The following is a 22411-nucleotide window of genomic DNA, read 5'->3' as shown; positions in this document are numbered from 1 at the left end:
CAGCGGCTTAAACCCGATGGGTGAAGCCATCGCAACGCTCAGCAAGCGATTCAATTGCTTGTTCACACAAAGTTAGCGCAAAGCAAGGATTTATGGCAACACAAACATTTACAGAATATAGAATTTTAAACACCCAAATAGCACGGTCCTCATCACCCAAATATAAACATCTCCATGAAATGGGGGATCATTTTGAGAGTGGGGGGAAGCAGGGAGAAGGATGGTCTTCAGCAAAGCATCTAATGGAAACAAAAATTACAAAAACAACAAAAATAAGGATTACAGTCACTACGCCAATGCTTCACAACAATTCCCTGCACGTGAAAGGCACACGGGAGAAGATGGACAGCAGAGATGCCGCTTGACAATAGAAATGAGCAAACCACTGGGACGGCCTTCCCCGCAGAAGCGACGCGGCTCTCCTCGGCTCTTGTGCAGCAGGCAGTTTTATTTACACCGAGTGAATACGTGCTACCGTATTCCAGCAAGCACAGCAAGCGGCGCGTTGAGTGGGAGGGGAGGAAATAATAAGCAGATTAAGTTAGTCGGCAAGAAAATGTGGTGCAATGCTTTGATAAAATACAGCCCCATTGGACAAAAAAAAAAAAATAAAAACAAACACAAAAGAAAATAAAAAAGATAAAGCAAACATATACCACAGTTCAATTACACACTTCTGGCCAGTTAAGCCTATTATAACAGCTACTGCCGAGATTATCAAAAGTGAGGGTTTCAAAGCAACTTACGACTAACAGATTTTGGTCTATTTTAATCATTTAAATAAAGACAATCCAGAAATCAGATCAATTTCACTTTCAGCTTCTTTACACTGTCAATGTTTACATGGTAACAAGCCATATGCCAGGTAGAAACAGCAAAACAAACAAAATTGGTTGCGATTGGGGGGGGGGGGGGGACAAAGAATAAAAATGCTCTCCAACAAGGATATGCCAGTGTTCTCTGAAAGTGAAGTTAACCAGGAGAAAAGGCAAACACCACGACAAACGATTTAGGCAACGCGGAGGTCATGTGTCCAAGGACAAGCAACTGGCTCTTTCGGGCTGGTCCAGGCTTCACCACCTAAACCCACATTTTCTACACCCATTCCCCACCCTACCCCCTCTCCCCAACCAATTTAGCTGCGTGCCTGGTGGCTGGTTTAGGGCCTAACAGCAACCACCGCCACCCGTTTTCACTGGCGTGCTGTCTATCTTCACATTGCTCCGGGCAGAACCGGGCGACGCTGCACCAGGACCCATGCGTTTCTTTATTTCGGCAGCCATGGTCATGAAGGCCTGCTCCACATTGGTAGCATTCTTAGCACTCGTTTCCAGGAATGGGATTTCCAGGGAATCTGCAAATTCCTAGAACAATGTAGGAAGAGAAACACATTTCACATTAAGCCAAAATAAATGAAAATATACAAGCAATCCATTTCTGAAATATAAAATCACTTTGGAAATTCCCTTCCAACCAACCTTAGCTGTGGTATAATCCACCACCTTCTTCGTTGTCAGGTCACATTTGTTTCCAACAAGCAGCTTGTTCACATTTTCACTGGCATAGCGATCAATCTCTTGAAGCCACTGTTTGACGTTATTAAACGATTCCTAAAACGGCAGAAACATTTTTGCAAAAAATAAACTTCGGCCATTTGGAAGAATCTATCCACAGTTTAAGTGTCCATCTTGGCCAATTTATACAACACGCACGCACACCAAGCCTCATGAAAGTGAAAGATTAAACATCTTGTCAAATCAAATCAGCGGTTCCGAACAAGCCAAGTTGACAAGATAGGCTCAACTACAAATACGTTAAAGCAGGGTTCTCAACCTGCGGTACGCGTACCACATTTGGACTCTCGGTGATACGCGACAGCATGCTTCTTCTTTTTTTTTTTTTTTAAACGCAGTTTTTATTTTCCTTCTCTCTCATGCAGCTTGTGCACAATAATTAAATTTATATCGAAAGCGGCTGTACACTGGCAGCTGTTTGTTATCGGCCATTGTGCACAAGTCTTATTATTAGTTTTGTCGACACACCACACTGTCATCATTGCTTATTCCCCGGCTTGTTATCGTTCACCAGCATCATGTCAATGAGAAAATATTCGGAGAGTTGTCTCAAGTTAGGCTTCACTTCCATCCAAAAAGGTGAATTAGAAGCTCCACTCTGAGATTTGTGGAAAAGTTCTCGGCAATCAATCTATGAAGCCAAGTCTATTGAAGCGCCATTTTGATTCTGTTCATCCTGAACACAGCGACAAGGACCACGATTTTTTTTCGTCGGAAGGAAAATGCCATGAAAAGAGCACGCTTCGACGGCAGCGGCAGCGGCAGTTTTCAACAGCAGTCCACGGCAGCTGTAAAGGCATCCTACTTGGTTGCACTGCGAATTGCAGAACAAAAAAAAACCTCACACCGTCGGTGAAATCCTCATCCTTCCCGCCACAAAGGATATCGTACGTCTCATGCTGGGAGAACAAAGCGCCAAGACGCTCAATTCTCTTTAGTTGTCAAACACAATTCAGAGGCGCATTGAAAAAGTGTCAACCAATATTCGTGACCAGGTGGTGGCAGAAATCAAGGCATCTCCATGCGGATTTTCTATGCAATTGGACGAGTCAACTGACGTGGCAAATTGTGCCCAACTGTTCGCGTCCGTTCGGTACGTGCATAAAGCCAAGTTCAAGGATGAAATACTATTTTTCCACCCGCTTAAAAGCACAACGAAAGCAAAGGACATTTTCGAAGAGGTGTCTTCCGTCTTTGATCAAGTTGGGCTGTCATGGGTTGATCTGAAAGGCTGTACTGCAGATGGTGCTCCAGCTATGTTGGGGTGCAGATCAGGTTTCCAAACGCTTGTGAAGGCAGTTACTCCTGAAGTGCGCGGCCTACACTGTACGATCCACCGCCACGCACTCGCAGCCAAGACACTCCCCAAGCCATTGACCGACGTTCTCTCAACCATGATCAAAATTGTGAACCATGTGAAATCCCAGGCTCTCAATTCGCGACTTTAAGAAACTTTGCGAGGATTTCGACTCCGACCATAAAGTTGTCTTATTCCACACCGAGGTGAAATGGTTATCCCGTGGAAATATGGTGGAGCGCGTGTTTGAACTGTGAGCTGAGCTTCGTGAATTCTTCGAAAAGATGAAAAACCAAAGACTGTCGATTTCGTCGCTGCTTTGAACGACCCCGACTGGGCATTGCACCTGGCTTATTTGGTCGACATTTTCTCTCAGTTAAACGCCCTGAACAAGTCTCTTCAGGGGACTGGCGCGACTATCATCGACTTCATAGACAAAGGTCAAGGCATTTCAGGAAAAACTCCGTCTGTGGAAGACGAATGTCGAAGCGGGAGTGGTGGTCATGTTTTCTTGCACGGCCGATATTCTTCAGAAGCGTGAAAAGAATCCCCCAAGGGAGTTCATACAACTGGTAAAAGATCACCTCGCTTATTTGGATGAGGAATTAAATTCTGGATAAAATCACAAACTGGTCCAACACGTGGAACATGTCTTTCAATCCACACAAATCTCACACTCTCACTATGTCTCTTCGAAAGGACCGTTTACAAAACCCCCCCATCCACTTTCTCAACAATCCTCTGGAAGAAGTCTTTTCTTTCAAGCTTCTGGGTCTCACTATCTGCCATGACCTTTCCTGGGAAAGTCACATTTCCAACCTTGCCTCAAAAGCCAGTCGCCGACTGGGAATCCTCCGTCGTGCAAAGTCCTTCCTCGGCCCTCTTGAGCTCCTGACTACTTACAAAGCTTTTGTTCATAGCCTGATGGAGTACTGCTCTCCCCTCTGGGCTGGTGCTCCTGCCTCCCACCTTTCTCGACTTCACGCTGTCGAAACCAGGGCTTTTAAGATCATTGGCATCTCCCGCAATGAAGCTGAGTCTTTGGGCCTCTCACTCAATCACCGCAGGTTGGTCGGTGGTCTTTCTGTCTTCTACCGACTCCTCTCCAGCCTTGCCCCCCCTGCTCTCTCTGCGATTTGTCCCAACCACATTTCCACAGGGCGCTCAAGGTCCGCCAACAACCCCCTTCTGGAAAAACTACCAAAATCACGAATCACTGCTCATCTTCACTCTTTCATTCCTCTTTTTTCCCACCTTTGGAATAAACTTCCTCACTCTATTCTTTCCCATTCTTCCCTCCAGGCTTTCAAAACAGCTGTTCACCACCACCTCTTATCTTCCCCCATCCAAATCCTCGATCTTTTCTACCCCCGATAATCCACCCAAGCCCACTTCCTTCAATTCTCCTGCTTTCCTTCCTGAAAGTCCCTGTAATGTCCATCTTCTCCTCGCCATGTTCCCCGTCCCATCCCCATCCCTCTCCCTTCCACAGTTCACCTGTGTCTGTTCCCCAATGTTTTGTCCCTTCCACTCCCACCCCTCGTCTCATGCCTCCTTGCTGTGAGTTGTGTGTTCGCTCTCATACGAGCCTCGACCAAGGCATACAAAAAAAAAAAAAAAAAAAAAAAAATTCTTATTTTCCAGATCTCAAGGAACTGGATCTGAAAATGATTCACAACCCATTTCGCATGAATGCATTGGATTTGCCACCTGGAACAGGACTGCAGGAAAGCTTGATTGATCTCCAGAACGACTCCACAGCCCGAGATCAGTTTGTCGAGATGAATCTTGCGGACTTCTGGTGTGGAATGTTGGGGTCTTACCCTCAGCTAGCTGCCCTGGCTGTTCATTCGCTCATAGTATTCCCATGTACATGGCTGTGTGAAGCTGGGTTCTCATCAGTCGTTATTGTAAAAACAAAACAAAGATCCCTACTGGATGGTGAACATGATGTTCGGTGCGCTTTATCCAAAACAAAGCCTGACATCAACCTGCTTGTGAGCAAGAAGCAGGCTCAACCATCCCATTGACTGGACATTTTACACAATCAAATGGGTACTTTCTGTACAATTCTTTTGTTCAGATCAGATTGCTCAATGTCATGGTTGTGAATTGTAAGTATTGTTTAACTCCCCATTGTCGTATCTGTATCGCAAATAAACACTATTTTAGGTGAATTTTGGTACAGTGCTACTCAGTGGGACCACAAACATGTGAAATGGAACCCCAATAAACAAAACAAGGTTGGGAATCCCTGCATTAAAGGCTCAGACTGGCCAGTCAAAAGAACAAGCTCAAATGAGCCAAGACCCGAGTCCTCTTAATGATGTCATAAAAACGAAGACATTGTGATGTATCAGGTTTACGCTAAATTATCTGTGCTAATGCCCGGCTTGATTCCCGCAAACAAAATTCAAACAGCTTGCCGAGTTTCGGAGATAATGGTAGAGGCGATTTGTATTAGCGGCGATATGATGTCAGCTTTTTCTCTCGGAAGAATTTCCAAAATCGGAGATGGTTACTGCCTGCGCGTGGGCTTTCTGCATATACCTGGCAAGTTTCACGAAGATCCGATGAAAACTCTGGGTTGTCAAACAAAAAAAAAATACGAATGTCATAAAGATTGATAAAACGTCATAGTGATGCATCATATGTGCTGTAATTCTTCTCTGCTAATGCCCTGTTCAATTTCCGCAAACAGAATTCAAAAAGCTTGCCTAGTTTGAGATAATTTTTTTGGCGATTTCCATTAGCGGAGATATTTTGACGACATAACTTTTTTTCTCGGAGGAATTTTCAAAATCTGAGATGGTTACTGTCTGCGCCGGGTATTTTTACATGTATATGCCAAGTTTCAGGAAGTTTCGATGAAAACTGTAGGATGTGAAACAAAAAAGTCCACAAGAAGATGAACAACAACAACGTGAGCAAGACTTAGAGATCCTCCATGAGATCTAAAAAAAAAAAAAAACAATAATAAAATCATCACCTTATCATGAAAGTAGGGAATGCAGTGAAAGCTATATTGTATAAATCACAAGGAAAAAAAAAAAAAAAAAAAAAAAACATCAAGGTTTTAAAATGGGCCAACAAGATTAGAGACAAGAGTCATTTGATCGTCAAATTACAGCGGAGGCGGCAGGCTACTTCTGGAGAGAAATCTATACGCAGCACATCAGAAAGCAAAACATCACCCAATATATGAGGGCTAGTTTACAAATTTACTTCTCCATGAAAAGGCCTTCAACTTCCAAAAATGGTGCGAACTTTATTACAGTTCATCGTCACATGATGCAAAACTTCCTCTGCCCTGGCCTCCATGACAAGTGTTGAACAATGTGCATTTTGGAGTTTCTCTTTCTGGAGAAAATTTTACTAGTTCTCAAAATATGCGTTTGCAATGGGTCACACCCATAATCAGCTACACTTCAAGCCCATGCTCACATTGAATTGGAGGGCTTAAATCACAAAACATGGTTGTTTGGGGGGGAGGGGCAGGAAACCCCAACACATGCACATCTTGAGAAACCAAACAAAAGAACAAGAAAAAGAGCCATCAAAGAATGCAGACCCTCACCAGGACTTCTTTTGAGTATCGTAGTGTATTTTTTTATAGGTTTAAGGGTAAACCCAAGATGACGACCAATCATACAAGCCTCGACAATGTATTAAAAAAACCCCAAAAAAGTGACCCACGATGTGTGAACCTTTTATTCCTCATGGAGAAGGTCACGTGTGTAAAGTTTCACCTCAATTTGTTCTGCCACTTCAGATTTTGAAAGTTAAATTTTTTTTTTTTTTTTTAGAAACAGTATCGCTGCCGAATCATGTGACCGATATCTAATGGAATTTTTTTCTGTGGATCATTTTATCCTGAGGTGACACTTAAAAATGTTCATACTGATCAGATGTGGCATTCTAAATCTGCAATCATGGCATCAAAACGAGGAGCCCATGGTGTCATAAAAACACATACATCACTCATTCCACATGAGTACTACTTGCTCTGTGCTAAGTTTAAATTTTTCCTTGGTGTGGTTTTGGAGATGGAGAACAAAGGTTTTTTGGGTTTTCCAATATGGCTGCCACACCACGTGACCTATGACATCATAATTGTCATAGGTCATCATAGACCTAGACCTATGCCATCATCATCATATGACCTGCCGTGGCGGCCACACTGAAAATCGCAGCGTGCCCATTTTCGAAAGGACCCTTCCTCTACTCAACCCCAACACACCCTGCAAAAATGGATTTAATCGGACAAGGCGTTCTGCTCGAAATTGACAGAAACCAAAAGTTGACAGACGGACAACGCCTGTGACGACAATACCCCGCTTTCAGCCCAATTCGAGCTGAGGGGTAAAAACAGTCCCTGCAATGATAAAGAACCAACAGGTACAATAAAGGTACAAACGGAGCCTGGCTGGAGTGAAAACACGACCAGATGCCTCCAACGGTGGAAGAACCAATCAACTGCTCTTACCTGATCTGTCACATCATAGACGACGATAATGCCATGAGCACCGCGGTAGTAGCTGGAGGTAATCGTGCGAAACCGTTCTTGCCCTGCTGTGTCCCACTGCGCAAAGACAGACATTGTAGCAGAATTAAAATAAAAACGAAAAATTCATCTTGGGTTCATTGAAACCCAATTCAATTGACAAACAAATTTTCCCAAACCAAAGGATTCTCAAACAACCGGCACTTTAGAGCACATTTGTCAGCATCAGCTCTTTAAAATGCATCATCACATCTGCATATTTGGCCACATGACGGTAAGCTATACATTCCACTATCACCCGAACCATGGTTTACATTGAACAGGACGAACTACAAGGAGCAAACAAGTTCAAAACTCGAATTAAATGACAACAGCTGGTTGGCAGAAAAATATGGCTGAGCACGTCCAGAAGTCACAGATGAAACATCACCTGGGGCCAGTGATACGTTTCCTAACTGATATACTGAGAGAGGGAGGAAAAACAAAAACAAATATACCAGAGATGGGGAATCCCCTGCCATTGAATGAAAAAGGTCATACATATTCCAGATAATGAGGGAGGTGAATTGGAAACAAGACACCATTTGGACATCATCTCAAAAAAGTTCCCCAGGGGTGAGGAACGTAGTAACCAAAAATAATTGATATCAGATAAGCGGTTTTCCATTTATTACAAAAAAATATTTTTTCAAGATTGCCGTCTCAGTCGGCCATCTTGGATCCGGCCACACCCAAAATCAATAGGGTTCTTCCTTTTCAGGTGGTACATGTGACCCAAATTTCAAATCTATATGGCGAACAGTTTGAGTTATCGCATTCACAGCTTTAAATGTTGACGCCCGGACGGATGGACGCCCTGGGTGACAACAATATCCCCCTTCCGCCACGCGGCGGGGAATAAAAACACAACCCGGTACATCACCAACAAATCGAAGAAAGGCGTTTACAATCTCAAATTACTGTACATGATCAACAACAAAAACAAGCAGTCATAGACTGGTACTTCCGAAATCGTCAACTTGACCTCTGACCTTGTCTAATAAAAGCTGTCTCTCGAGAAGGTAGCGACACAAACCAGAAGTTTCTACGATGATTCTGTACCAAACCATCAAAAATCGTAACGTCGACCGAAGCAAAAATCTCCATTTCTCCACGCAATTATATTACACCTTAACGTAACTCAACGACGCGTCTGCTCGAGCACACTGCATCATGGGACGACCCGTGACGCGTCGAGTCAAATATTTTTTTTATACAATCTTAAAACGTCTCCAAAACATCCGATTTTACCAGCATTTTGACAACCGAGTTTTAAGCGTCCTAAGCGATCGCAAAAACGAAGACAAAATTAAAACGAACTCGTAACCTCGAGCGAAGCATAAATACTCCATTTCTCCACATGAATTTACGGGATTATGTTTGACCTCACTGTGACCTTGACCTTTGACCGATTTTGACCAAAATCTAATCAGCACTAGCCATCACCCTCCTGAATCACGTGGTGTAATTTGACATTGATAGCTTCTTCCGTTCGAGTTATCGTGCCTACAAACAAACACAAACAAACGGAAGGCATCAATATACTGACGAAATCTTTCGATTTCGTAAGTAAAAAAGCTTTGATGCACTCAGTGTCAGCATAGAACAGGAACAGTGAAACGTCGGACATCAAGACGTAACAGGAGGCAAGTACAGTAAGTTTTAAAACTTTTAAACCTCAGCATCTGAGCACACACACAAGCAATGTTTTTCTTTGCCCTCGTGGCTGGTTAAAAAGTAATTGCCAATTGGTTATCATTTTATACTAGCAAATACAACCTGTCACTTCGCTGATGGATGGGGGTGTTGGGGGGGGGAGATAAGAGGGAGGGAGGAAGGGGAGCGAGAGGAGGCAGGGAAAGGTAGGAAGGGAGAGGAGCAAGAAAAGGGGGGGAGGAGGTGGGGAAAGTTATGCCTCAACAAATGTTATACTGCTGGAGGGAGTGGATGTGAGGGAAAAAGAGAAAAATAAAAAAAAAGAGGAAAGAAAGGTGAGGGGTGGAGGTCGGGTTAGAAAATATATGTTATGCTTATTGAACAAAAAAAACAAACAAACCACACACAACGAACTGATGTCAAAACAGCTGTACACACAACACAACAGTTTATAAAGTAATCCGGTGACACTTCAACAACTTTCATGTCCGTTTCAGAAAATTTGTGGAAACATGAACCAAAAGTAATCACTGAAAACATAGAAGTACCGACCGCTCACGTACGACCCAATAATCCCATCGAGGATGAACATTGAAAACAAAGCATTGTGACCAGATATCATACTTGGGTACAAGAAAAGAAATTAAAAAAAAAAATTTAAAAAGAGAAAGTGGCTTTTCTGATTGAGGTGTTAATAGCAGTGATTTTGGACTAAATGCAGAAATCAAGAAATTGACCAAACACAAAGACCTCAAGAATGAAGTGAGAAGATCCTGGAAGCTGAAGAATGCCAAAGTTGTACCAGACAGTTGGACCTACAGGAATGATGACAAAACCTCACAGATATGTTAAATTAGGGGCAATACTCTTGGGTGCTCACCTGGTAGCAGCTGGATAAGATAACCAGGCAACCACTGGTTAGCATGGATGACCCACTAAATATATAATGGAGAAGAAAGTAAATACCGATGGATTTATTTTATTTTATAATGCCATGAACAACCGTTGGTACATCACTGGTGATAAAGGTCATGGTCAAGTTTCATCGAAATTGTGTGTGGGGTTTCAGAAAAGAAAGCAAATACATATTTTGGGGGGTAATGGTATGCATGCAAAGTTTTATGGTTCTGGAACATACACACACCGACTTATTAGAGATGAATCGGGTTTGCTTTCGAAATCCTGCGCTAAGTCGGTGATCTGCAATTGCAACACTGACCGCTCTCGCAATCAGTGATGAATTCCAACCTGTGACTATTACAAACACTGATGCCTTTAAAACAAAATCATTTTTGGATGGAGTTGAAGTCAGAAATTAAATAAGCATAATGGGGGGGGGGGGGATGAAATAAAATAAAATAATTTTTAAAAGCCCAGTGTGGCAATACTTTGAAAAATTACCGTGTGTCAATGACGTGTACAACATATGAAATGGACCATTGCGTATTTTTGGAATCTGCAGAAAATTTTATTGAACAATATCGATAGCCTGGTGTTGGCTTCGTGGTAAGGGTGGCGGCTTGGGATCTGAGGGTCCCGAGTTCAAGCCCCGTTAGCCGCTGAATTCATACACCAGGGGATTGACTCAGCCTGTCATCCTTCCAAGGTCGGCGAAATGAATACCAGTGTGTACAGGTAGAGGGGCACTGCATCAGCGGTAGGCACGTTTCCAAGAAATGATAGCTACCCCACCATAAGCAGGAATAATAATAATAATAATAATAATAATAATAATATCGATATTCCTTTATATACAGAACACTGGAATAATCGATATCGATGAAGCCTACCCGGTGCGAAGCCTCCCCTTCCCCGTGTGGAACGTTGCAAAAATTGCTCACGCATTACTTGGTTTAAACTCGTTGGGAGGCTGTGCTTTCTCGATCAACAAATTCATTAAATATACAAATCACTCATACACTGTGAAAATGACATTTTCAGTGAAGACTTGCAGCCTGGTTGCTGTCATGACAAAGGAAAAGGTGTAAGAATCTGTTTTTCAAAAGATGGCACATCTTTTACATTATAAATAAAATAAAAAACAAACATTTATTTAACACCAAGTATGCAAAAACAAGAAATGTTAAAATAGTTTGGAAAAAGCACGACCAGTCGAAAAGTTATGCAAAATTGGAGACTATTTTTTTTTTTTTCCAGCCAGTCCAGAACCATTTCCAACAAATTATGAACGATAATTACACATCCTTACAAGAGCCACATTTAAGAGGATTTCTATCAAGAGTTATTATTTGGTGTATTTTAAAACCAGCCTGCCAAAATCAGAATGGCCTCACCCTCTTTAAGGAACGGAGTCTTTCATTTGCACCATAATCTTTAAATGTTGGTTCTGCTGGAGCAGTTTGTTGGCAAAAGTAAACTTGGTGGTTTGCAAATACCTTCCCAGTGGTGTTTGTCCATGCTCTATCCTTTTAAAGGTCAAGCAAGGAAGAAACACATATCCTTTTGAACTCACCTGGACTTTAGTCTGGTGAGTTTGCATGATCGGGCAGTGTCTGTGGGTAAGTTAGTCAGCCAGCAAGCAAGTAAACACTAGACATCACGTGAACCAAACACGGTTTTGATGAAACTTGGCCACAAGCTTCATATCTGATGCCCGACTAAAATGTATTGACCACATCAAAATCTGTGCTCATTAATTTGTTGCAAGCAGGCTTAAAACGCTGATTGGCTGTGTGAAGCTCGGTGCAATTTGATTGGCTCCTGGCAAGATTGAATAATGCATTGTATCGGCTTATTAAAAGCTGACATTCAAATTAAATTCCATATTTGAAGATGAGAAGCCATGGACTAAATGATGTCAAAATGTAGAATGAAATCAGAAAATATTTTTTGGAAAGATCAATTATTTTTTCCAAGCCAAAAATGAAATACTAGCAAATACAACGCATCACTTGGCTGACAGGGATATTAAGAGGGGTGGGGGAGTGGGTAGGGGTGCAGGAAAGAAATTGTGAAACACCAGGATGACAGTTTATAGCTGGGTTGGGATTCAAACCCAGGCAAGACAGCTTGCAGCAAGCGTCGGTATCCTGTCGTGGTGTGGGGATTCATTGCTTTGTAACCACTGAAAACATTTAACTTTATTTTTTATAAACCTATTGGAATCCTCTGAAAATTGCCTTCCCAACTCCAGGGATGCCCCCATGGAGAACCAAGCCGCAGTTTCACCATGGAAGCTTGTCAAGATTGAAGCCTCGAGCGATCAAGTGGCTTAAACACTCAAGCAACAACACTCCGATGAAAGGAGTAAAGAAAAAGCACTATCGATTTTTTTATATGCATCTGTCTGTCAGTCAGAGCACGCATAATGAAAGCAGATCACACAAAAAAGGGGAACACAGAGTAAAATAAAATGGCACAATATCTTCAGTGGGCAAGCACACCACCAGACTCACAAAAAAAAAAATGGCACACTGCCTGAGGAACCACATGACACCCAAACAGGGTGAAACACTGGCAGGTGGGGCCTGAGCTTTGTTCAAGCCTATCAATGTATTCAGTGTGACAGTGCAAATACTTTTAGTGCATCACCATGGCTCGCAAACGAACAAAGCAGTTTGTGGAGTGCTCACAAAGTGGCTTAAGCACTCAAATGAAACAGTTGGTGAGGAACGGCCAGCTTGGCAAGTTGATTGGTAATGGGACACCCACAGAAATGCTCATTTAACATTTTCCCATTTCACTCCAGATCAACAGTTTAGGCCACATGATCAGATTATGGAACTCAAAACCATGATCAGATTCAAAACTGAAATTATGAGACAGTAGATCATGGAAAATGACATCGTAATGCATGAAATTGCTCCAAGCTCCTAATTTGAAAACTACAGCCCTTTACAAAAGCAGAAAATATATATATATATATATATATATATATATATATATATATATATATATATATATATATATATATATATATATATATACATACATACAAACACAAAGTATATTGTAAAATCACTGCAGCCTGTTCAGTCAAGGTATTGTTGAGCAGGCCCAAATGAAAAACATGCATGCAAATCAAGACTCCTGTGAGGGACAGCAAGCAGGCCGACCAAGGATGCCTTGATAAAAGATAATTAAATAAGGCCATTAATTTTCTTCAAAAGGGGTGTTTTAATGAACCCAAACACCCAATTTTCAGTCATGCACTTCCTTGGAATTCCCCGAGCATGCATTCAAAGGTTCAGGCTGTTACGTTTGATGGATTTGGAGCTATGTGCAATTATAGATGCACTGGACGTCTAGTGCTGAACGTGAGATCAACTGGCTCCCCCCAAAAAAATGGCACATACCTCTGCAAGGCCGAACAGTTTACATTTTGTATTCCACTGGTCGGTCAGAACTAGATCCAGACCTGAACCAACATCTAAAATCAACTTGTTCTCATTTCCTACCCAACTCATCCACCAAGTTTTGTCATCACCTATCCATAACTTTGAGACATAGTGCTATATATATATATATATATATATATATACACATACATACATATATATATATATACATATACATACATATATATATATAGTTTTTAGCCCCATTTCAAGGGTGAATAATCACTTTTAAAATTCCAGTAGCCAGATCCAGATCAAATAATTTTGTCCGAATCAATCCACAACTTGAGCAATTCTGGTCACAGACAAACGAGATAGACCGACGGGTGAGAACAAACTCCACCACCTTCGGTAGCAGAGGTAATTAACCAAACTGCACAAGCACGATTATATACTTGCACAAACACGAGGAAAGTTTTTGCTTCATAAATGTAACCCAACTTTTTGATCTAATTATTTTGGGAGCTACCACAGCAGCAGTCTGTCATATAAATCACCCAAATTAATGGATGAGCAATTTTGTGGCATAAATGAGGGATGTTGTACCCAATTTTGATTTTAGCCAAAGTTTAAGACTGAATAGTATGAAAATACAGAAGGGTCACCCATTATTATGATGGGCTTTTCTGCTTGTAATAATAAAACCAACAATGCTTTAAGTTTACTTCAAATCTCCAGCAATAAACAGCCATTGAAAATGGTACGGATCAGGAAATGGAGGACAGTAAGAGAGAAATCAACCATCAAGGGTGAAAAATCAGCAACTGTGACCAATTAAAATTAATAATAATTTTTTTTTAAAGAAAATCACATTATGGCCTGCATCAACTCAAACATCAACGACCAAAGCAATATTCACCGAACCTTTTTCACTTACGATTTGAAGTTTTATAGTCTTTCCATCCAGTTCTATTGTCCTTATCTTGAAATCCACACCAATTGTACTGATGTAGCTTTCCGTGTAAGTGTCATCCTGAAAGCGCAAAACACCATTTCAAGAGTCAACCTGGTTCATCTTCACACAGCTTTCCACCAGAAACCAAGAGCAAGCCACACCACATCTTCATTGTAACGTTACAAAATGTGTTCAACATTCGGCCAAAAGTGACGCAGCACCAGGTGCTCTAACCCAGTGGAAGTGGTGGAGATCACTGAAAACAATCTTTACTCATCAACCCAGGAGTAATACTTCAGGAGATTTCAAATGAATTTTACTTTGGAGTCGCCCAATGTTTGTTGATACGCTGTAAATACCAAAACTCCAAATTGATCTATTCACATTTCAGAATTCAATCACTCTCTTAACAAAAGTTTCTCCCCATACCCACCCCTCCTTGTGAAACAAAATTAAATTTCCACAAAAAAAGCAATCCCCCCCCCAAAGCTCCCTTTTTAAATCCAGGGAGAAAGCTGCCAGGTGTGGAAAATAAAAGTACGTAAAAGTATTCCCAGCTTGATGTCACGAGCAATGTCTAATAGCAATAATAAAACCTGCAACCAAAATCTACAAATCCAACACTTACTGCGAAGAAACAAGAAAAGAACATTGGCATATCCAAAATAAATAAATAAAATGGGGAGAAAGTTTGGGACACATTTCAGGACATGATCAGTCACCTGTGTTGTATATGACTCCAACCACCCACTCCCCCACTTCAACACTGCAGAATTCTTCCAATTCTGCTTTTCTTTTCAATGTCTCCAAATCCATGGTTTATGTTCATGTTCACCACCACCACCAACCCCATTTGTTCTTCCTCTTTTCCACACATGAAATCACCTGACTTGATACAGTCCCACTACCCCTCCCTCAAACGCCATCTTGCAAGACAACTCACCGAGGTGGGCATCTCCGAAACTTTTTTTTGGGGGGGGGGGGGACTTTTGCATGTACAAAATGTTGCATCCCTCAATGACATGATTTGATTTGGGGGAGGTGGCACATGACCTCACCCTCAAAAAGCCACATCACTTTCCACTCACCAATTCATTTTGACATTTAAGGAGCTTCCCAATTTGTCCATATATTGTAAAACACCTCCACACCCCCCCCCCCAAAAAAAAGTTTAGCTCATGTTATTGGCAGAAATTGAGGAAAATGTGTACTTTTCATTCACAAGTCTGAAAATACCCAATCTAATGAGTTTTGCACCAAGCCCGTCAGCATTTGGGATACCATATTGAACAGCAGCATCTCATCCCGTGTTGTGTAACCACTGCAATTTAGTACATCGGTAAAGCAAAGGCAAATTTGATACCGAATTAGCAATTTATAATTTAAAAAGAACAAAGAGGATGAAAACCAGGCTCAATTTGCTTCAGATAGATTTTGTTTCGGCATTTCAAGGCCCGAAGGTGGTGCTCATCTTTTGGACAAACACGTTGAATCGTTTTCATGATATTCAGGCCAATCCAGTGTAAATACATGTATTGTGCAAAGTCTTAAGCATTTATACAGGAAACATTATTAGAAGTTGTACCTCACTTAAATCCCTTTGACAAAATGTCTTCTCATTTTAAACATTTCATAAAGGAGATTTCAGATTACCTTTTCATTCGTTTGAAAGGTAATAATTATCCCCACCACCAAAAGGTGCACGGAGTTGCGTGTTCACCCAGGTGTTTGTTTGCCCGTCTGGACACAAAGTTGTGGACGGATTCGGATAGGTTAGACGTCAGACAAAAAAAAACTTTCCACAAAGCAACAAAGGAAAAAGGTGACAAAACAAGATGCTCAAGGCTGAATTGGGGGAGGAGGGGGGGCAGAAGCCAATTGGGGGGGGTCTACCATAGACGCTACTCGGTTTTTGTCCCTCATCTGTCACAGTCGTCGTCGCCATTCAACGCGCACACTCCTGCGTGCCACGACGCTCACACACCTCACCATTACACGAGGACATGCGGTTGCGGTCTCCCGCATGCTAACCACCATCTCCCTCTCATACCACCACCTCACACACGAGAGCTCTCACACAGTTCCTTCTATCCTCGGTGTTTCTCACACACTTCGAAACCACACACGCCGTTTCCCTCGCACACACAGTTCCTTCCACACACGACATGCTGGAAGGCACGCATTTCAGCACACTCGCTGCCAGGCACACCATATCACTCACACACGCGGAAATCGCTTACACACACCATAACACTCACGCGTTTCGGCTCACTCGTACACACACAAACTGGGACGACCACGCTGGGGATTTACGTCACCACAAGGGTTCCCGGGGCCTTCACACCCCCCCAAGCTTTGTGTGCACCCGTCAACAGCACTCGCCCCCTCCACCTCGCAAAGCTCGACTGAACCCACCTGGTCGAGATCCGCTTCAAGGGAGCATAGAGTCTCCCCTTGTTCCTGGAGGAGGCTATCCGGCTGCTTGCACCGGGTCATGACATTCCCCGAGCTCCCCCTCATCATCCTCCACTACCTCCATGTGTGTGTGCTCGTCTTTACTTTCGTGTTTATCGTGTAGTCTCTCCTCTACCGGTTCTACCTCCCGAGTCTCTGTTATTCCTTTTATTATTTCCGTCGTCTCTACGTGTCTTGCCATACACGTCTTCGTCACCCCATTTAATTTTTCACTCTGTGTCACCGTCACTTTCTCTGTCACCTGCACGAGTCTCGTCTTACACGTCCCCCGTATTACTTTGTCCTCCATCGCGGGGCCGACAGTCCACACTCCCCCTCAGCTCGCTCGCTCCAGCACGTGGCGCCGCCATTATGCCCACCTGCAGGCATCGCCCCACATTTCACCCTGCAGTTGTTGCATATTCCCATGCCATCCATTTTATTTTCCATCCTGCACGCATTTTCATTTATTTCGTTGCTCGCTTTGTGTGCATTTTCATCCATTTTGTTGTTTATTCCGTTATTCATTTCTGCCAGCATTGCGAATAACTGGGCCATGTTAAATGTACTCAGCTGAGCCGCTTCGACAAGGATCGGGGGGGGGGGGGGGATCTTGACGGAGGAAGCGAGGGGGGGTGGGTCGAAAACCGTGGCCGCTGCGCCCATTTTGGGTTCTGGATTTGGTTGTGGGGGAAATTCAACCTGCCTCCCAATGGGAATGTCCTGCTCGGGGATCTCATCCTGGGCCATGGATTCTGACATTCCTAAATCTATTACCAAACCCTCCTACCCCCGTTCGCCTTGAACCGCCATTTTGTTTATCGGAATAATAATTTTTTACCACTCGCAATTTGATGGGAAATGAGGGTCGCTCCACACACCACTGCTCCGATTCCCGTTAATTTGATTGGAGGTGGGATGGATTTGAATCCCACACTCCTGAACACCAGTGTTGTAGAATTCCCGCCTGTCGGCGTGCGAACGACCGCGTCTAACCAATAGTGGTTCACTGGCCAAACCCAATTTGCTAGCCGAGTCATATCTGTTCCCCAATCCTGATGGTACCTCGCATGAAAGTTTACTATTACTCGAAGAAACTTTCAAGCAATATCATTAGAAAAAAATATTTATTTTGTATCGGATTGGACTCAAGGGAATTTATAGGCACCAATAAGAACCTTCAAGTGTGAAAATGGTCAATTTCGACGTTTTCCGTCAGTTCACATGGATAGACCCTTTTGGAGCTGATCCAATTCTATTTTCAAATAATATTGGGGCTATTTGTCATACTGGGAACTAAGACGAGCATAAACAACGGAAATAATGTCAGCCCCACAAGAAATATCATTAATTTACAAATGTGAAAATAAAAAACAGGCCCTTATTGACAACATAGACCAGGAAGACCATACATTTTTTATAGATTTTCAAACGCTTGTTTAGACTAGAGGGGGAGCACTCGGTCGAGTGCAAAACCTCCGCCGCCAATACTGCTAGGTCACTCGAGTGAACCTGATATCCTATTCATTCAATTTGACGTCAACAGTGCTCAGAGTTGGAGTTCGCAACTTTCCCTTTTACATACTCAATTCATTCGCCATAACTAGATTCCCCGAGACAGAAATTGATTTTACGTGGGTATATCCACTTGAAGTTCCAAAATCAGCCGCAATTATAATTTTGGCATGTTTTTTGTTGGAAATCACATATACCATGTTGAAATGCAAAAAAAAAAAAAAAAAAAAAAAAAAAAAAAGTTGAAAAAAGTTGCAAAATTGTTTTTTTTTCTCTAACTTTTTTTTTGGGGGGGGCAGGGTTGAAAATCACTTAAAACATGTAGAAATGCAAAAAAAAAAAATTCAAATATTTTTTTCAGAATGGCCACCATAGCGGCCATATTGGACTTTGGACAAAGTCCAAAATGTAAATGTAATGGCATGATCCTTGAACCATACCTAATCCCCACACCAAGTTTCGTCGAGAAGTTTTTCCATAATACTGTTCTCAAACAAACAGACAGGGGTGAAAACAGTAGCCTCCGTCCATCTTCGATGGCGGAGGTTAAATATCTCCTCAAATTTTGTTTAGTAAACTATTTAGGCACACTGATCACTTTCTACAATGAGGGTTCCCTGAAACACCGTGGCTCACACTTCCCTGCGTTGGGCCCTTTACTTTGCCTGCATGTACAAAATTTCAGGGATGCAGCACACAGGATGAGATCCTGAAGTCCAATGTCCAAAACTGATGACATTGAAGATGTTGTGGAGCAATTGTTGACATGGAAAGTAGCAGAAATTTTCCTGAATATCGATACCAAGAAAGTGAGCTAAACCAAGGAGGGGGAGCTAAAGTGAGCTAAACCTAACAGCTTGGTGGTCAACAGTGAATTTTTTGGGGTCTGTGATGGACTAAATGAAAGTTCAAACTATGGAGCAATTTGACCCAAGCTTTCAAAAACGGTGTACCTTTCAATTTTTAATAGTTGCAGGAATATCAAAACAAACAGTGTTGCAATGGATTTGGGGTGGGGAGGGGGCAAGGGAGGTTAATCAAGTGACTGCAATACAATACAATAGATTATAATAAAATGTGGTTTGGGTCATTCTCTTCCAAAATTGTGGATCAAATCAATATATTTGAATCAATTCAATCAGCATTCTCAAAATTGAAAGGAGTCCCAAAGTGACTTGGAAACAGGCTGCAGACAATGCTTTGATTATCATCTTAAGGAATTTCAAAAACAAAAAATTCCAGGCTGACCGAGATGATCATGGCAAGCAATCAAAAACAGCTGCAGCTTCTACTCGTCAAGGTTGTGCAGATTGGGCAAGAAAACAAGCATTTGCTTCTGCAATGAAAGCTCAACACTTGTCATACAGAAGCATGTTATTGGAGATCACTTAAAAAGGGATGAAGTTTTGTAGCAAATTACAGCTGACATGCATGGTCAAGTAAGTTTCCAAAAAACAAAAAAGGGGGGGCATATTAAAGCCCCCCCCAACCCACTATTTCAAACCAATCTTGTAATAAATCTATATACAGTGGGGAGAACAAGTATTTGATACACTGCCAATTTTGCAGGTTTTCCCACTTACAAAGCACGTAGAGGTCTGTAATTTTAAGAGGTACACTTCAACTGTGAAAGACAGAATTGAAAACAAAATCCTGAAAATCACATTGTATGATTTTAAAATAATTAATTTGCATTTTATTGCATGAAATAAGTATTTGATAAATCAGAAAAACAGACCTTAATATTTGGTACAGAAACCTTTGTTTGCAATTACAGAGATCAGACGTTTCCTATAGTTCTTAACCAGGTTTGAACAGACTGCAGCAGGGATTTTGGCCCACTCCTCCATACAGATCTTCTCCAGATCCTTCAGGTTTCAGGGCTGTCGCTGGGCAACACAGACTTTCAGCTCCCTCCAAAGATTTTCTATTGGGTTCAGGTCTGGAGACTGGCGAGGCCACTCCAGGACTTTGAGATGCTTCTTACGGAGCCACTCCTTAGTTGCTCTGGCTGTGTGTTTCGGGTCGTTGTCATGCTGGAAGACCCAACCACGCCCCATCTTCAATGCTCTTGTTGAGGGAAGGAGATTGTTGGCCAAGATCTCATGATACATGGCCCCATCCATCCTCCCCTCAATACGGTGCAGTCGTCCTGTCCCCTTTGCAGAAACGCATCCCCAAAGAATGACGTTTCCATCTCCATGCTTCACGGTTGGGATGGTGTTCTTGGGGTTGTACTCATCCTTCTTCTTCCTCCAAACACGGCGAGTGGAGTTTAAACCAAAAAGCTCTATTTTGGTCTCATCAGACCACATGACCTTCTCCCATTCCTCCTCTGGATCATCCAGATGGTCATTGGCAAACTTCAGACGGGCCTGGACATGCGCTGGCTCGAGCAGAGGGACGTTGTGTGCGCTGCAGGATTTTAATCCATGACTGCGTAGTGTGTTACTTGTGGTTTTCTTTGATACTGTCGTCCCAGCTCTCTTCAGGTCATTGACCAGGTCCTGCCGTGTAGTTCTGGGCTGATCCCTCACCATTCTCATGATCATTGAGGCTCCACGAGGTGAGATCTTGCATGGAGCCCCAGACCGAGGGAGATTGACTGTTATCTTGAAGTTCTTCCATTTTCTAATAATTGCACCAACAGTTGTTGCCTTTTCACAAAGCTGCTTGCCTATTGTCCTGTAGCCCATCCCAGCCTTGTACAAGTCCACAATTTTGTCCCTGATGTCGTTGGACAGCTCTCTGGTCTTGCCCATTGTGGAGAGGTTGGAGTCTGATAAGTGTGGACAGCTGTCTTTTATGCAGATAACGAGTTCAAACAGGTGCAGTTAATACAGGTAATGAGTGGAGAATGCGAGGGCTTCTTAAAGACAAAACTAACAGGTCTGTGAGAGCTGGAATTCTTACTGGTTGGTAGGTGATCAAATACTTATTTCATGCAATAAAATGCAAATTAATTATTTCAAAAATCATACAATGTGATTTTCAGAATTTTTGTTTTGGATTCAGTCTTTCACAGTTGAAGTGTACCTATGATAAAAATTAGACCTCTACATACTTTGTAAGTGGAAAAACCTGCAAAATCGGCAGTGTATCAAATACTTGTTCTCCCCACTGTAGTTATTCAAAACACTTGCGGGGCCCACTGGGTGGACACCCTAAATCCCAGAACGTAAAGCAGTTTTGAGATTCCTGCATCTTGAAAATGGGAATACTACTAACAAGCGAGGATCCCAAAAGTGTCAGCTCAATAAATCTATCAGCAAGATGTGTCCCAAAACGGCAAAAAAAATATTTTTTTCGGGGGGGGGGGGGGGTTTAAACCTACAAACCATTTGTAGTTGGGATCGTAAATTGCAATAATTTCATAGATAGGATTTTCAGGAGAAAAATATATATATTAAAAAATAATAATAATTAAAAAACACCAAATGTTGAGATGCAAGATCTGGAAAAAAAAACAACAAGAAGAAAACAAGGTGCCACCTCAACTGCAAGTTTCAACATTCCCTCCTCCACATTCCCTAATCTGTTGCCTCTCCTCCGACTCATTGCTCTTCCAGGAGACAAGATTTTATACAAAAGATAAAAAACAAACACCCTGAAGCTTTACATAAACAGAACTAGAAGGGCACTCGGTGTAGCGCATACCTCAACTACGAGAACATAACAGGGCCCAATACATTTTTGAAATATCATGCAACACAGTATGTACTATATAATTACTGGCCCCATCTCTCAATGGTGAAGAATCACTACAAAAATTAAATAATTCTCGAAACCAGATCCAGATTCAGATCTTCATCAAAATCGAATCAATTCAACCTGGCCACAACTGAGATATCATGTTATATACTAGTTTAGCCCCATCTCTCAATGGTGAAGAATCACTTTAAAAAAAATTCTGGTAGTCGAATCCGGATATTAATCAAAATCTAACCAGTTTGTCATTCACACACACTCGACCTGTTCACAAAATTTCATCCAAATCCATCCACAACTTTTTGATACATTCTGTACACAAACAAGGACAAACAGACAGAAAGGGGGGGGGGGGTTGGGGGGTTGGTGAAAACAACCTCTTCACCTTCGGCAGTGGAGGTAACAAATGAA

The 22411-nt window shown here is 42.2% G+C and overlaps 1 protein-coding gene across 1 annotated transcript in view; it reads right to left on the bottom strand.

Moving 5' to 3' along the window:
- Positions 1 to 803: 803 nt before the first annotated feature.
- LOC147022756 (ras-related protein ORAB-1) overlaps positions 804 to 22411 on the bottom strand; it is a 29346-nt gene continuing 7738 nt past the window's right edge. Inside the window, exons 3-6 of the mRNA XM_085887539.1 lie at positions 14306 to 14401; positions 7358 to 7453; positions 1479 to 1610; positions 804 to 1364 (exon numbers count right to left, since the gene is read on the bottom strand). Coding sequence (XP_085743665.1) covers positions 1167 to 1364; positions 1479 to 1610; positions 7358 to 7453; positions 14306 to 14401 — 522 coding nt within the window. The 3' untranslated portion in view covers positions 804 to 1166. The remainder of the gene's footprint in view (positions 1365 to 1478; positions 1611 to 7357; positions 7454 to 14305; positions 14402 to 22411) is intronic.

Source organism: Eptatretus burgeri, chromosome 7 (assembly GCF_056783735.1).
Source record: "Eptatretus burgeri isolate ZD-2024b chromosome 7, Ebu_testis_v1, whole genome shotgun sequence".
NCBI lineage: Eukaryota > Metazoa > Chordata > Myxini > Myxiniformes > Myxinidae > Eptatretus > Eptatretus burgeri.
Note: the sequence above shows the minus strand (reverse complement) of the source record. Positions and strands in the feature narration are given on the sequence as shown.